The 17462-nt window shown below is 38.2% G+C and overlaps 1 protein-coding gene across 3 annotated transcripts; it reads right to left on the reverse strand.

Annotated features, from left to right (window-relative positions):
* Positions 1-172: 172 nt before the first annotated feature.
* Positions 173-14819, reverse strand: SLC30A6 (solute carrier family 30 member 6). Of its 3 annotated transcripts, none has more exons than XM_080584346.1 (14): positions 14652-14819; positions 13500-13586; positions 11803-11887; positions 10911-10953; positions 8383-8448; positions 7851-7931; positions 6627-6662; positions 5419-5513; positions 4524-4572; positions 3530-3649; positions 3135-3237; positions 2814-2861; positions 2157-2225; positions 173-689 (listed from the first exon to the last, which is right to left on the reverse strand). In XM_080584346.1, exons 1-14 carry the CDS (start codon positions 14652-14654, stop codon positions 192-194), a joined length of 1383 nt encoding a protein of 460 aa, XP_080440472.1. In that variant the 5' UTR covers positions 14655-14819; the 3' UTR covers positions 173-191. The 3 variants fall into 3 exon arrangements, with proteins under 3 accessions (XP_080440472.1, XP_080440473.1, XP_080440474.1); XM_080584347.1 differs by lacking the exon at positions 14652-14819 and adding an exon at positions 13945-14472; XM_080584348.1 differs by lacking the exon at positions 14652-14819 and adding an exon at positions 13890-14472.
* Positions 14820-17462: the final 2643 nt, after the last annotated feature.

The following is a 17462-nucleotide window of genomic DNA, read 5'->3' on the forward strand; positions in this document are numbered from 1 at the left end:
TTTGTGGCATTACACAGGCTATTGCTGATGCAAAGGAAAAAAAAAAAAAAGGCAATTTAACCATTTCATGAATATGAACAATGCACTTGTTCCCAGCCATTTAGAATGTTCTGACATTCCAAATGTTTATAAAAATTGGGTAATAAAAGAATTAAGTCAATACCCTTAAGTACAATAAATAATGGTGTTTATTATGGTCGAGGTTGACCACGAGTATTTGTTCCATATCTGCTTGGGACATTTGTAAAACCAGTTCTGAATCCTTGCTGTGCTCCCATTCCTGGTATTCCAAATCCTTGATTGAGTACACTGCTGTAGGGTGTGGATCCGTGATTGAGACCCAATCCATAGGGCCTCGTCTGAGTGTTTAAAAGGATAACTGGATTCACATTTTTGCCTGGCGTATTGAAAGAAAATTCTGGTGGTGGGCTGCTGGGCTTAGCTGGAGTAGATGTAATAGGGTTCAAGTTGTCAGCAGCTTTCAAAGATGGCATTGAAATAATATGATGATCTGAAAGGTTCAGCATATTGTTTGCAATAGGCACAGATGATAAGGTAGGTCTGATCCAGTCATCTTTGAAAATCTGAACAGTCAAAGTAGAGACCAACGCGTATAATCGGTTAGTGACATGGGCAAGTACCATTTGTTCATTTGCATCTCTCCGAATTCGGACATGTACTGATCCAGCCTAGAAAACGATAAAAATAAGTTGGCTGTTAACTGTCACTTCAGCGAAGCTTCTCCACATGCATTCAAGAAGAGGTAAGTCATCCTGCAGAGAACTATGCGAAGACCTTTCTCAGTGGAGACTACTGACTAAACTGGAAAGCATATTAAATAATTCCAAAATCAGGGCAGATTTTGATCTTTGCTAATGTGTTAACCTCTTACAAACACATCAAGATCATCATTCATGAAAAGTTACGAGTCTTGAAACCAAACTATAAAATACAACACGCAATGGCAGGAAAACAAAAGGCAACAACTGGTTAAAACAAGGTCCAAAAGAAGAAAAAAGCGCAGACAAACTCCACATTCCAAATTCAGGAGAATGCGTAATCACTGTGCTGCTGGAGCGGACAGAAGACAACATGCATGGGAGATGCACTCAAATCGGGACCATTAGCAAGAACAGAGGCACTGCCCCTTACAAAACAGACTAAGAGCTTCTCCTGAGGAAAATGCTAGGAAATGGTAGGGTAGGCTGCCCCTGCCTACCTCTCAATAACATCATCTCCTTCACCTCAAACTACTGCTGCAGAATAGAACAGGGCAAAAAACTGAACGCCTTGCTTCCTATTCCATTTTGTATCGAACAAAGAATGTGGTTCACAGCTTGTGCTATACAGGGCATTTTTACATCAGACTGGGCAGCTGACAGCATATCCAAGTCTCTGGAAGTTGCTACTACAGTCTAGATGCTGACAGGTAAACATACATGCAAAGGTCTGATCAACCCAGAAATGCTGTAATCCAGTATTTCGAGCGACAAAATAATAAACTGAAGGCAATCTGGACAGTAGCATGACAGAAGAGTCCCTCCACTTTTCTTCTTTCCCCACCCCCAAAAAGTAGCATACTGAAAGAATTCAGAAGTAGAAAAATAAATTCTAACAGTCTTAATTTTCTGGCTGTCACAACATACCTGCATCAACTCAGGAATGACCGAGTTCTGTGTTACCATTCCATATGACAAAAAAGCCTCCATTTCTTTCAGTAGAATATCAATATACTGCTGTAATTGGCTTTTTTTTCCCCGTTCCCCAGAAATGCTGAAAATATGATTCTATTTCAGACCTTTTGCACCTGAAGGTTTACAGTTTTCTTCTCCCCTCAGAGAGGATTTAAACTAGTGCATGTTTTGAAAAATGCTTCACTAATGTGTGGGGTTTTCTTCATTGCCAAAATACAAGCGAAATTCTAAAGTTGCAAAATACATGCTCTGATTCGGAGCTGCAATACACAGGAATAATAAAGCTTTAAAAAATACAAGGTGGGGGAAGATAGGTTTTGCAATAAGTCACAGGGGAGGACTAAGTATTGACTGGATCTTTTTTTTTTTTTAATAAAAAAGAAATATCTTACTTCATTTAAACAAAAAACTAGAAGTAGTAACCAACACTTTTTTTTACAAGACGATAAAGACATAACTTACCAAATTGCCAAAACCTAATGTCCAGAAATGCTCATTTCGAACTTCCAAGACACCATCCAAGGTTGAAACCTAATTTTCCACAAATATACAGAAATATTAAAATAGTTAGAACTAATGTTTCAAATTGTTTTAGCGATATACTTGTTCATGTAGCTGAATAACAACATTTTCAGTAATGAAACAAAAGCCTCCAGACTGCAGAATGGAACAAGTCTGTTGATGGTGCCGCTGATGTTTATCTACTGTACTTGTGGTATCTGTAAACATCCAAATCCATCAGAAAAGTGGATTTAAGTAACTCAAGTTTAGGTAACTCTCGCTGTCTAACTGCAACATTTTCTCAACTTCACATGCTGTATGGAAAGTGTTCTTTACTTCTTTTTTTCCTCCAAATCATGTTGGTAAATCTCTTCTTAAACTCAAAACAAAAAAACACAACCAAAAACCTGCACTGCTTTAATGGATGTGTTCCAGACACCTGTGTGACACTATTCATCTTAGATAATAAGCTCCACATTTTCTACATGCAGAAAAAAAAATATTAAAAATTCCTTATGGATTTTCTTGGACTACTCACTCACAAAATCTTTTTGTATTTCTGAATGCTTATTTAACATTGGCTGTGCATGCTGTGTCATGTATTATACACCAACTTACCTCTCTAAGAAGTTTATCTAACTGGCCAAACACATGAGGTGGGGTTGTCTTTAAACAAATAAAAAAGAAAAAAGTTACAATAAAGATTAATTGGTGCTGTTTCAGTAAGAGATCCTTTAAATCCCCTCTACCTAAAGACCAATGGCATTACATAATAACATTCTTGTAAGTTCATGATACCTACTTCTACTGCCCTTCCTTTGGCCCTTTACCATATATTCTCCTTAGAATATCTCCCATACATATCCTTAGAACAGATAAGGGCATTTAACAAAAACGAAACAAACAAACAAAAAATACTGTTTTGCAACACTGCCTTACCTGGAGTAGTACTTTCCCACTGTAGACACTCATGGGATACATGGTACCAAAAGTCATCAAAGCAATTGCTATAGCTGAGGCTGTGTCTACAGCATAGTAATTGCTAGAGAGAAAGAAAAACAATATGAAAAAACAGGTACTTAAGTTACTGAAAGGCATAAGGAATTTTTCTTTTTTTTTTTTAATTCTTTCAAATTATATACACATAGAGAACAATACATACGCTAACCTTCATCTGAACTACGTATCTTTGAAAAATGCCAAATATATTCAAATAGTCGCAATCCCAAACATACATAGTACAGCTTTTGATGAGATCATTCCTTTCAGATAAAAAAAATGCAGTTTCCCACAGAGAGGATATAAAAGGAACTTCATCAAACAACTATACATACTTGATTTCAATGAGCATATACGTAATGCAAAGAGCTAAAGCTCCAGCGATATCAATCAAGACAAAAGGGTTCATTCGTGGCAGAAAGATGCTGCTCAATCCTGGGATGATTCCACAAATACTGTAAAAAACAAAAAAACAAGCAAGCAAGCAGTGGTCAGCTAGTTGTTCATCAGCACTTCAAAACCCGTAGGAGTTACACTCTTTAGTTCAGAATTTGACATTAAATACACCTTGCAGTCACAGCAAATGATGGCTCTGAGGACCCTAAAAGCCCTTCTAATTCTGCTTATACTTAACATTATACAATATGGTTTGACATTCTTATTTTCATACTGACAGCATCAATACTCAAAAGGACGTGTTGGCTAAAAGTAAACACTTCTGTTATCTGACAAAAATATTTTGCAAATCGTGTTATCTTGCATTCAGATAACAGTACAGCCTGACAGTTAACAGGTGATGAATGAGAAACACTGATTCAGTGCCTGTAAGACACAGACTTTCCACTTGCCTGACAGACAGGTGACGAACTTCCATAGCTATGTTTCAGCAAGTAGCCTATTTCACATATCACATTTAAGCTGCAATCATCCCAGTTGCTTGCCAACCCCACCACGTAACTAAAATTAAATTACTCTAAGATATATTGATCAGACAGGTAACAGTTGTTGAGAATGCAGTTCAAGTCTGTACCAAACAAAGCTAGCTTCTGTCACCTTATTCAAGAATTACATGCAATGCACTGAATGCATTCAACAGGAAGGTTATGTAGAAAGATGTATTTCTATTAAACTGACACATCTGGGTAATGTGAGAGATGATGTTTGAACGGGAGTCCCTACACTAGATCTACAATAGACAAAGCTATTTTAAAAACTCTAAAATACAACAGTTCACGTCTCAGAATGTGTTTAAAACTGCTATTATACACAACCAAAAACAACATTGCCTTCCAGAAGCTAACAATTCTGAAAAACATTACAAAGAATTACCTTCTACTGAGATCTGCAACATGCTCTTGAAGCCAACTTGTGCTGGCAGCTGCAAAAGAAAATTCATAAAATGACTAAAAGTAAAGCAATCAATTTCAAAATCAAGTTTTATTTTAAGAGAATAACTTAATACTCCACAAACAAATAAATTTATCTCAACAGATTCACTGTCGCATGAGATAAAGCAAAGTCTGACTTTTCCAGGCAGTAAGTAAAATGCCTGTTTCATATAACTGATTATTGAACAATTAATTATTAAGAACTGATTAAATACAAACGTAATTCCAGTTTATAATCAACAACTATCTTTATATTAGGTAAAATATAATACACATACAGTAATTATATCTACAAACAACGTAACCTAAACTATATTCACTGAAATGAAGCATTACATACGACAAAACACATGGAACACCATGGAAAAAAAGAGAACTTCACACATTTCCACAATGCTCAGCAATCCCCCAACAGCTAGTGAGAATGATCACAAGTCTCCTTCACAGTGAAAAGTTCCAGGTAAAAGGGCTATTAAGATGAATTACTACATTCATTTATTTTTAATCCATTAATAAATCAATAAAATGCTCTTAAATTAAAATCTGAAATCTGAATGATGACCTTCACTGGTTGAATTTAGAAGACAGAAAATTAGGGGTACTGCAGCATTTATCACTCAGTTTATCAGTACTACCTAAATACTACTCTGAGTCATGTAAGCAAACCGGTGATGAAATTTGAAAAACAATTCAAAATTGCATTAACGGGTATTTATGGAGGTTATAGCAACTTATACCTGCTAGTTAAGAAAGTTATCAGACTAGTTTTAGGTTGATTATAATAGCAACATTAAAACCTTGTCATAATTCTCAGTACAGATGAATTTATCACATACCTTCAGAGACATAAGCAAAAGGCTTATTCCTAATGGAAAGCATTGTAAATAAGTTGAAAAAGAGAGCCACGAAAGTACCAACCAGCAGTCGCCCTCTAAGGGAGGAAAAGAAAAAAAAAGATGCATCTTAATTTCACATTACCATTACAATATGTGAAATCAAACTATAATTAATACTAACAATATCAAAATACTTTGCTTGGTATCTTTCACTGAGCATGAAAATGGAGAGTAAGATAAATTAGCACAAGGTCTAATACCTGGCAGCATATTAGCATTTCAGGGGGATATATGAGATCACCAAACACTGTACATCATACTTGTGTTACCACATTAAGCTGAACACAATCTTCATAGTGTTGAGTAACTGTTCTTACCTAATTGCATATATCTGTGTACACACACAGGTATATACATATATATGCAGGTATACACACACATTTGTCCTTTGAAGATATAAATACAGTCTCCTCAGCCTTGTTTCCTATAGAATTATGCCTTATGTCTCCACCCTTTCCTAGGAGAATTACAACTTCACCATACATCAACACCTTCTCCTCCTTTCCCCATGTTCTTTGCAGTTGTCATCACCTTTGCAATACGTCCAGTGTCCAGTTCCCTAACGATCCCGGTATCCTTCCCCCAACATACTAGGCCTCCTAATTTGTGAGTTAGCAAGAGGCAGCAGAAGCCACAACTCTTTCCAAACTATGAACGTGCCCAGAGGGCAGTCAGCCAGACTGTACTCTATGTAAAAAGGCAACTGCTGAGCTCACACAGTTTTTCCTACAATGTGAGCAGTAACTCGACTTTCTCTTCTCTACTCAACCTCCAAATGTTAAAAAAATAAAAAAATCACATTAACTTACTATCTTCAAAATGTTGTCAAATTATAGGGAGACAAAAACTAATAACAAATGCCTAATGTCCTCAAGAAACCACATTAAAACATAGGAATAATTAAATTATCAAAACCAGCAACATGTATCTAAATCATTATTTATGAAAAGATATAGATTACATTTAAACTGTAACTTAAAAGAAACTGTTTACAATATAGCTTGCACATAGTTCAAAACAAATAGTAAGGTACCAAAACCAGTTTGGTGATGAATGTACTCGTCATAATTAACATATGCTAGATTAAGAATTAGATATACAAAGGGACACTGAAAAGCCTATCATTGTACATGTCAAAAATTTCTTACGTGTGTATCTCAGGCTGTTCCAGAAACCGCTCTGCACTACAAAAACAATTGAAAATTCAAGTTACATTCAGACAATAAAACCTTGACACCTGAAGCATAATTTTTGTATTCTGAAATGGCTAATTAGCTGCCATTCATCAATAAAACTGATGGATACAGTGTTGGAAAAAAATAATTACTCAAATAAGCACACTAGTTTAACCTGTTGGTAAGATGGAGTAATAATCTAGATTTTCCAACCATTTCCATACATGCCACATAGGTGCTAGCTATCTTAAGTATTGCCTACACAGTAAAAGGATGCTTGTAAATGAACATGCCAGAAAATACTGCTACTGCCACCACCACTGCTGGAAAGCAAAACAAAGAAAGTTTGAAATCCCTGACTTGAAGCTTCTTACTAAGCAAGGCCAAATAAAACAGATGTTGGATTCTGTAGTGGAGATACAATCTGTTTTATTTATTTATTTATGCGCTAGTAAAATAAGAAATAACCTGCTGCTGTAACAAAGAAAAACCTAGCTTAAGTTTTGGGAATTCCCTAAAACTGATGTTAGAAAGCCTGGAGGCTCATTATTATTAAATTAATTCCAGTGGTGCAACAGGTCTACCTATATTGTAACGCTGCTAAGTTGTTAACATATCCCTTTATAAAGAAAATATGAAGAGGAGAAGGGAAGGTAAACTGCCTCAGTTTTAAATTCCAGATGTCAAAAAAAAAATTTAAAGAATTAAGTAGTTTTTAAGGCAAAATACCATCTACATTTTGAACAATTTGTAGGTTAAATTAATGCTTTAGCTAATGTTGAGAACTATTGAAGCTGATTAAACATTTGGATCCTTAATACATTATGAAATTGCTTTACTTCATGATATAACCGAAGGGAAAAAAAAAACTTTTCTTTAGCAGTTAACTTAAAAAGTCAACAGTTACATCAAGTCCCTAACAGTGTTAAGAAAAAGCAATTCCTAAGAATATGGAGTCTTTTCCTTGGAAGTTGTTTAATTACATTTACCAAATCCTATTATTTTATTTAAGGTCTCCATGTAGTGTAATCAATATAAATTAGCAGTAAGGTTCAGCAGGATTTAAAAAAATCTGATTTTTTTTCTACAATATGTCACTACAGATAGCATTTGTAGAACACATTTGCTTTTGCTCAACATGGACTTTCTTCTCATACAAGAAAAAAAAAATCAAAGAAAAAAGGTACATATCCCTACCTTTCTTTTAGTATAAAAAGAGCACCAAGTTGTGCTAGAACCGTAGAAGCAAATACAGCTAGAACTTCAAACCTCTCAAACCTGAAATTTAAGAATTAAGTTTAGAAACAGTGAAAGCTCAACAATTCATCGCATGCATTCTGGTCTGTGCAAGAACAAGGGGAACAGACCTACTATAACTAATTCTGTCAAGTGGAGATAGATGAGGAGAAACTGAAAAGTCATGGAGTAGGCATAACTTTTTAATTTCGTTTAAAACAAGAATCCAATTATCAGAAACAAGTCTTTGTTCTGAGAAAAGACCATAACTTCCAGCTTAAAATTATGGATTCTTAATTCTTTTTGCTGTTCCTGCCCTCATCTCTTACTATTCTGCAACTGTTCTTTACACAACCAATCTTGGGTCTCTTTAATATTTATGCTCATTACACATGTATTGTTTGTCATGGCTGTTACAGAATACAGGCAAGGATGATCAACGGTGAATCAAATCCTGTATTATCAAATGCTGAATCTTGTTATTAGCACTTACCCAAATGAATAGACTGGACTGGGCTTCTTCATCATTACCCAATAGCTTATTAGACATGTTATCAAACTGAAAAAAACGGGAGAATTAGACTGTGATAAACAACTGTTACCTTTACAAATTATAAAATTGTTCATATTTTAGATCATAGTTTGCTACTATAAATTAGTACAAACATACACTTCAGCCACCAGAAATGAATAAACGAATCTTCTTAAGTTCATCGTATGATGAACTCAACCCTTCCACCACTATCACAACGCGGGTTCCAATGAATCCAGAGATGATGGGGTTTGGAAACGAAACTGGGATTGCAATGACATCTCAGCTGTCCCCATAAAATAGGCAGCAAATAATTTAGCAAAATGGTAAGTCATTCTAATTCTTGATATCAGGAGACGGCCTAATGCTGTACTTAACGACACGCCTTCCAAAGGCTGCCACCAACCTTCTTCCACACAGAATATCACTTAGCCTAACTCAAGTTTACCGTAACCCCAAATGCAATGCAGGCCACTGAAGTCCTGAAACACAACAGCACAACTAGTGGTTTTTTTTTTGTTTGTTTGTTTGTTTGTTTGTTTTTTTTTGCGTGCACTCCATGAATTCCTCTGAAAGGAAACTGGAGAACAGGAGGCCAGGACTGTATCTGACTAATAGGGAAAGGTGGTGTGAGAAAATCCTTTTCATACTGTTTGGTAACACATTTTAATGAAGAGTACACAGCAAAAGCCTGTGAAATTAACAAAATACACAACCGGTAAACACTAACTTGTACTTTATGAACTTGCCTAGAAATATGTAACCTGAGAAAGGCCATTAAAACGAGAAGGAACGCGTTATGCAAGATGACAGGACTGTCATATTTGTGTCACTTACTCAAAAAGAGAAGAAAACTTTCCATTAAACCCTTCTTTTAAGGATATATCATGAATTAGATTTAGCACTCAAGAGTAAGTCTCGCACTATGCAAAGTACTGCCTTTTTTTTCCACAGTATAATGTATCTACATGTGTAGCCAGAACAGATTTACTTTTTTGGCTGCACTCCTCTCCACACAGCGCTAATCTAAATGGCCATTCTCAGACAGCTACAGGTCTCTTGCTTTTTTCTTTCCAAGTTTCTCCCTCATGCTGGATGTCTGAAATTCAAATTATTTTTATCCCCATGGTACTAGCCTGAATTCTTCAAGCATGAGTCTTATTTCCTCCGCCTATTTTTCCACTATTGACCCCTTTATTTTTTTTTATTGATACTCATGTGGAATCAGCACAGTCTGTGACTTTATGCAGCCCTTTCTTAATGACAATGTTAAATCAGACAGAATCAAGAAGTCATCCCCATAGCTGCTGAACAATCACACCCTCACAATCTGAACCACAGCTGCTTGGAGTACAAGCAAAAGCAGAGGAACTACTACTGCTCGTATACAAAACAGCAGTCATATACTCAGTAAGACTGTCATAAATTTCCAGTAAGATGACAAAAATGAAAGAACATGAAATCTGTTTTTGCAGCAGAATAACTGAGCATTGTTCACCCTTACAGCAAGCTAAAACTCTTGAAAGAGTTTACTGTTAGAATAATCTTCTAGTCTATTCCCTATTAACCTAATATATCATAGTGCTAGGGCTATACCATCTTCTCCTAAAATTAAAAAATAGTATTCTATACAAATATGAAGTACAATGACAAATGTTTCGCTATTTCGCTATCAGTCAGATAAACTATGGTATTTAGTGTGAAAAATAGTCTCTGTGGATAACTGATCCATATTTTTCTGTAAGTTAGCAATGAAAATAACATGGCTTAATCATTAAAAAAATGACTGCGTTTTTTGCAGTTTATTTCCCAATCACTGCTACCAGCCAGCATCAGATGAGAACTGAATGTATTTAATGTCTTATTACCAATATTATCAGAAGTGTCCAGAATTTTCACACTTAAAATAGCTTTAACATTTTGTTAGGGGAACAGAAAAAAAAATGCTATAGGTATCGTTCAATAGCAAGTAGGAAAATTACAGTATTAGTCTTTAGAAACCGGTCTAAACAGACTGCAGCTGACATTCCTTATACAGAGATTTTATTTTAACAACCTTATTGGAAGAACGTGGGATCTATCTCTTGCCATATTCTGGAATAGAAATAGCGTTCTATTTGTCTAGAAAGATTTTGTTTCCTGAAGTTAAAGTCAAGGGATACTTCAGAACCAATGACTGTGGCACTAGGGAGATGTTCTGAGTGAAACACCAGATGACAGATCGATGCTAGGTTCTGATTCATGTCGTTAGGTATCTGCATATAGAAATCCACAACCAAATGGATTAGTTACTAATCACTGTCCATACAGCTATGGTGTTTCTCATCATCTGCTTATTGTGATGTACAGTTTTATACTCACATAACCTACATTTAAACCAGATAGTGATGATTCTAAACAGAATGTGTTTGTAAATAAATTTGGTATGTATAGAAATACACAAAGACAGGCACAAATGAACTGTAAGATTAAATGGGAAAAAAACTCACCTGAAAAGATCGAAGATTGTCAAGTATGTGTAAGCAGTTAAAGCTGTAAAAAGCAAGCATTAAAACTTAATACAATTTTTCAATCACTTACATTCTTCTGTTAAGTCCCTCTACTGCATCTTTACACCTGCAAGTCTGTCTTTCGTATGTGTAATGTAAATATAAATGTTCTGAACACACAATATATTTCACTTCATAAACAGTTTGATTATGGCAATCCTACTTGTAATAAAGTATGTAATAATGCCCAGCTACATAAGGTATTCGGCTACCAAGAATAAATTGCTGCGACTAAGAATTTAAAATCAGAAAAGTCAGGAGACCTTCTAGCAACACACCCTCCCCAAAGCAAATCTCTTATGCGTGTTATTGCAGGAAAAAGTAGGTTCAACAGCATTTCTACTTGTTTTGCTTTTCCAACCTATCAGTACTGATGATAGGGAGCATCTTGGAGCCCCTCTACAAAAGCAGGACATAATAGAAAATATTAAAAAGAGACGCTCCTGAAATTGAAGAAGGCTTTAGCCACACTACAAATGCCTTCATTCAACTGCAAGTGAGGATCCCTCTATGTCACTAGTACTACTTACATACGGAACAGGTTTGAGAACTAGTTTAGAAGTCTACTTCCTGCAATCTTAAAGAGGGTACCACATAGAAAAAAAATATGAGCAGGTCTGGAAAACCTCACACACTTGGAAGATCTTTCAACCACTTACACCTGTCTGCAAGAAATGCTTCTCAACTGACTGTGGGACATCAAAAGGAGGCCCTGTCCAAACCTGGCTGTGCAGTGACCTAACTCCACTATGTGCTTTTTTAGTACATTGGAACTTCATAAGTGAAGAAACGTGGTAGTTTTTCACAGCCTCAGTGCAAGAGAGCCACCTACCTATGCTGTTCGTAGAGCTGCACCACATGAGCAGGAAGCCAATACATATTAAATTTATAGCACCAAACAGCAAGATCTTCCAGGACTGTTGATGAGAACAAAAACATATTTTACATCTTCCAAAATGGACAAGACAAAAATTGAATCTGGTTTTAAAAAACAATATTGTAGTACTTCAACATGCAAGCAGTCTTCTCCCTCCATCCCTCCTTCCCAGCAATGTGCAACAATCTCGTATTCTGTTTTAATTTTACAGATTGTCCCAAAACTCATTTTTAAACACCATTCTGTGTTCTGCTTGTAATAGCTTTTTGGTCTTAAAAATCACACCTATAAAATATTTGCATTTTCTTATCACACACACTATGTGAGTTTTGAAGACAGAATTATACAGCTTTCTATTTCCTGCCCTTAGTCCTGAAGGAACAGCTGAGAGACTCAAGTGGGTTCCATTCCTTATGCTTGAACTTAGGTCCCGAAAACATCTGTGCATCTCCAGCTTTCAGTTCTACTGAACACATCAAACGTAAGTATAATTCTGGGGGAAATTAATTAGGAGGGACAACCCACAGAAATCCAACTTCACAGAAAGTACATGATGTATTAAGGCTAAGAGTAAGAAAATCTTTCACTTGCAAATTCACTACAAGGAATATAATGCCACAAAAAACACACATGGAACCCCATAAAGTTAATTTTAAGGTTGTTTGTCCGGCAGAAAGGCACGTTACTTCCAATGCCTTGCTCTCGCAAAAGTTAAGTCCCAATGGTACATATGAAACTTGAGGTCAATTTTCCAAAAATAATAACAGAACTTAAATGATAACAGAAAAAATGAATGAACTCTGTAAAAAGTCTTGTCAGATTTTATCCATCAATTCACCAATGGCAAGTAATTTGTTACAGCAAATGAAACACATGACTTCTTGACACTCATTCAAAACAAAACGGAGTTCTCATAGCTTTCCAAAATCACAGAACCGTTTGGGTTGGCGGGGACCTTAAAGATCACCTACTTCCACCTCCCTGCCATGGGCAGGGACACCTCCCACCAGACCAGGTTGCCCAAAGCCCCATCCAGCCTGGCCTTGAACAATTCCAGGGAGAATCTGTATTTCTAACTCGATAAATACGAAATGCAAGCTATTATCACAATATCTATCACAGCAAGAAGTTCATTAGTCTCAGAAACCCACAAGAGTAGATTCCAAGCCTGCCTGCACCAAAAGAAACAAACTCTTACCTGCCAAGTACATTACACCTGTTCCATAGCATTTGTTGATTACTTCATTTTGATTTGAAATTAAGCATTAAGCACCACAAACCAAATAACAACACACACCATATTGGTTAAAAAACTGTTAACTTTCCACAAATCCAATGAAAACTAATGCAACTGGATTTAAAAATAGAGTAGAAAGTACCATCACTATTCACAGCACTAATAACAATGCCAATTCCATACATTCTGGCCTACAAACATATTTATAGCAGACCGGATTACATCTCTACCAATCTTAATATTGGGTGCACAAACCCTATTCCAAACTAAATGAAAAAAATACTTTTTTTTTTTTTTTTTAAGTACGCCTAGAAAATTTTAAAACAGATTTCTTGAACTACACTTAAATTAATAATGTATTTTAACTTGTCACAGCTACATTTTTTATTATTCATTTTCAAAAAAAAAAACTTACCCTTCTATCTGCTGCAACCAGCCTAAATTCATGCGTTAACTTTCCAACCAACGATCTCTGTGATTTGCGGAACAGATGTATTGTCCCCTTAAAAAAATTGAAGCTTAATTAAATATTTTACTTAAACCATAGTTTAAAGTAGCAAAAGGGGAACCTTCATTTATGAACCACTTTCGTAACAGAAACCTTACTGTAATACTTCGATATAATTAACTAGACATAGCCTCTAAACATGAAATTCAACAATACTTTTTGAATGTTTTTACGTTTTACGTGTTGTGAGAGAATGATGAAAGGCTGAGAATCAAGCTTCACTTCAACGCGGACTGGACTTCAAGACAGAAGGAGGTACTAACAGGCTGGTCACCTAAACAGGCCCGATCAGCTTACACACACGCGTGTCAAGACGGCCGTATTTCACACAATGGCTGAGGTTGACAGGGACCTCTGAAGATCACCCGGTCCAACCCCCTGCAAGCAGGGTCACACGTTGTGCAGGAAGGCATCCAGGCGGGTTCTGGATATCTCCAGAGAAGGAGACTCCACAGCCTCTCTGGGCAGCCTGTCCCAGTGCTCTGTCGCCCTCGCAGCGAAGTGCCCTCTCGTACTCAGATAGAGATTTGATGTCATGCTTCTCCTGACGCGTACGGATAAATACACGTTGTCGCTGTGAGTTAGGCAAGCAGTGCCACAGACCCCAAGCTCGGGTTCCCCTGGGACACAAGGCCAGCTCCCTGCCCTCCTTCCCAGCAGATCGCTGCGGTGTGACCGCTCCCCCCCCAGGGACGCGCGGGACGAGGAGCGCCCCGGAAACCTTTCCAGGCAGGCACCCCCGTGCCAGCAGCGCCCTGCCCCTCGCCTAGCACCGCCGCCGGCGGCAGGCTGCGAACACGCGGGGACCCCCGGCCCCTGAGCCCGGCGGCACACGGAGGGCAGGGGGCGGCCCCCGGAGCCCCCCACAGCCCCCCGAAACCCCCCGGGCCGGCGGGGCGGACCCCGGCAGCCACGTCACCGCGGGCCCGGCGGCGGGCGGGGCGGGCGGCGGGAGCTCCGGACCCCTCCGGGCCGCTCCGAGCCCCTCCGCGCCCCCGAGGCGAGCCCCCCGCCCGGCAGCGCCCCGCCGCCCCCCGCCTCCCGGCCGGCTGGGCTCACCATAGTCCTCCCCGCGCCGGAAGAGAGGCGCCATGCGAGGCCGGAAGAGGCGGGGGGGGGGGGGGGGCCCTCCGTCGTCCCGGCAACGAGCCGAGCCCCGAGCCCTGCGCGGAAGCGGCCGTGACGCACAAGGCGGCCGACGGGCGCTAACCGCCATTAACGGCCGCTGACGGGGCGGGGTGAGCCCCGGTGGCAGCCCCCGGTCACGCGTACCAAGAAAAGCGGCGCTCACAGTTGATGTACGGGGCGCTCCCTGAGGGCAAAGGTGGTGGTTACTTCATTAGAAACACGTGACCAGAGGGTTTTAGTAACGTTTTAGGGTATTTGTCTCCAGAATAAGCAAAAAGTGCCCTTAGACAATACACAGAAGAAACATCACAGTTACAGCACAGCTGACACGACTAATTTGCACCCAACAGCCCTCAACGCTATCTTACAATGAGACAAGGTCGAGGCCTTTTACAAACTACTAAAATGAAATTAGAAAAGTTACATTAAAACATATTGTGCTTACAATATATATTTTGAAAAAAAAAAGTATTTAGTGAAAACAACATACTTTGCTCGTTCTGTTCGCAGCCTTCTGAAATTCCCAACTTCTTTTCCTCTTGCCCCACCACAGCACCTGCAATAAATCACTTACACAGGCTGTGGTGGATGGATTTTAGTTCAGTTCTATCTTTCTGCCTTCACCACCACATTAGATCTTCTCTGTTATGATTACACAAAGAAAACTGACTTAGAGGAGGTTGTGTAACTCTTATCTGTCCCTGAGTAATGTGCGCCCCTTGTAGGAAAGAGGTTGGATTTCACTAGTCCATAAACTATTTGGAAATTCAACTATTCGGAAATTTCCAGAAATATAGCAGGAGTGGAGAAAAACGAAAAACAGTTTCTGGCAACCCTAAGGCGTTAAAATACATAAAGAGATTTCCATCTGAAATATACCTGCATCCGATGATAGGCATGGACTCCTGTCTCACACGAGCTTGGCTGTAATGAGAGATTTATCTTCTAAGGAGTCTAGCGAACTTCATTCAGATCAGGCTATGCTACCGAGTCTATAATCCACATAGATCCAAATGTAGCAGCCACAGGGATATTGGTTTAAGCCTCGTGGTTCTTCACTACGTTTACTTTAGCATCTTCTCTAAAAGAAGGAAAGTCTATCTGAATATCTGTAACATACACACAAAATTACTACTTTTGATGTGAAAGCTTCTGTTTTCCACTCTGATTTAGCAAGACTAAGAGAAGCATGTGTTCAGTCTCAACAGATTTAAGAGGTAGCACTTGTTTGCATTTAGTTTTAAGAATTGACTTACATTCTTTAGAAACTAAGTGAGGTATTGATGTATTTAGTGCTCCATCATCTGGTACACAACACCTTATTTTTTAAAAAAACAGCAGTAATTTAATAGGCTTCAGGTTTAATGAAAAGGCTCTTAGTTTTGGACATTTATCTGATAAACAGACAAGAAAACAGTAAAAACAGGATAAATGCAACATTTTATTGTGAAGCTAAGGCTATGTGACTGCTCATCATGCTTTTTTACATCACTTATTAATAAAATGGTGTTTAACATTTCCAAAAACATTCTTAAAGGAACACTCTGAAGCAAAAGTCCTTCAAAACAACAAAATACAAGAGTTAACCCCATCCCAAACTGGAGTCCATCAATGGTATTTAATGGGGGTAGTTGTTTTGTCTCCACCTTGGTTTTTGTCTGATTAATCAAGATTCCTGAAAAACACTAACTAGCCTTTTACATGAATAAAAAAAATGAATTGTGGCAAGAAGTTTCTGTGTTCCCAGTGCCTTTGATAGGTATTCAAGTATTAGATAAAGTATTTTCCAATTCTAACGGCAGAAAATAATAAACATCCTGCAGATCTGAGAGGCTACACCTTTAGCATCCTAAAAGAATATACCTGTATTAACCATCTACAAACAATGTTGATCTTCTTTTCTCAAAGCCACTCCTCCGAAACAGGACTTTTAAAAGTGCTTCTTATGAAGACAAAAAATCTTACAACTGATCACCAGATATCATGTCAAGAATTTGAAAATCAAAAGAAGAAACTGAAGCATTCTGATTTGACCCAGAGGGTTTAACCCTTTTTTTAACCCTCGGAAGAGTGCCTACCTTGCCAATTATTGCTGAACTCAGGAGGTAGTTATTGACAAATTACACAGTTTTCACCGAAACGGTTAATTTACAAGAGAAGGAGTAAGAACATAATAAACATTTCCTTTTACTTTAGATGATCCTGTCTTTGCAGGAAGCTACGGTTTACTTCCACGTCCTGTTGAACAGTAGTTACAGTCTTTAAAGGGGGGAAAAAAATCTACTGGTCATCTCTTAGGATGACCAACCGTTATTCCAAGCATAGAAATTCAAGTAGATGAAGCAACATCCTTCAACACCGAACAGCAGCTCAGGAGAATCTAACAGTGAAATCAGCAACTGCCTCTAATTAGCACCATGACCAAGGTAACTTCTTGCATGCACTACCTGCCTGCTACATTTCATTCTATTTCTGATAGCTGGTAGAGGACCCCAATACTAAAAATATAGGAGCCTAAGACTGCTACAGAATGAGTGAGTGAAGGTCTGTAACCTACAATAGTGCCTGTGCTTGCCATCTCCCGGAGCTGCCACATGCAGAAGCATCACTAAAGCATTAGAAAAGCTAAACTTATCTTAGGCACAACTACGCGTTATCCCTGGCTTGGGTAGGAAAGCAGTAGAAGAATCTAGGGCACGAAGTTTCACCACAGATGATTAAGCAAGTCCTAAGTAGAATGGT

Source organism: Anser brachyrhynchus (genome assembly GCF_964034855.1).
Source record: "Anser brachyrhynchus genome assembly, chromosome: 3".
Taxonomy (NCBI): domain Eukaryota; kingdom Metazoa; phylum Chordata; class Aves; order Anseriformes; family Anatidae; genus Anser; species Anser brachyrhynchus.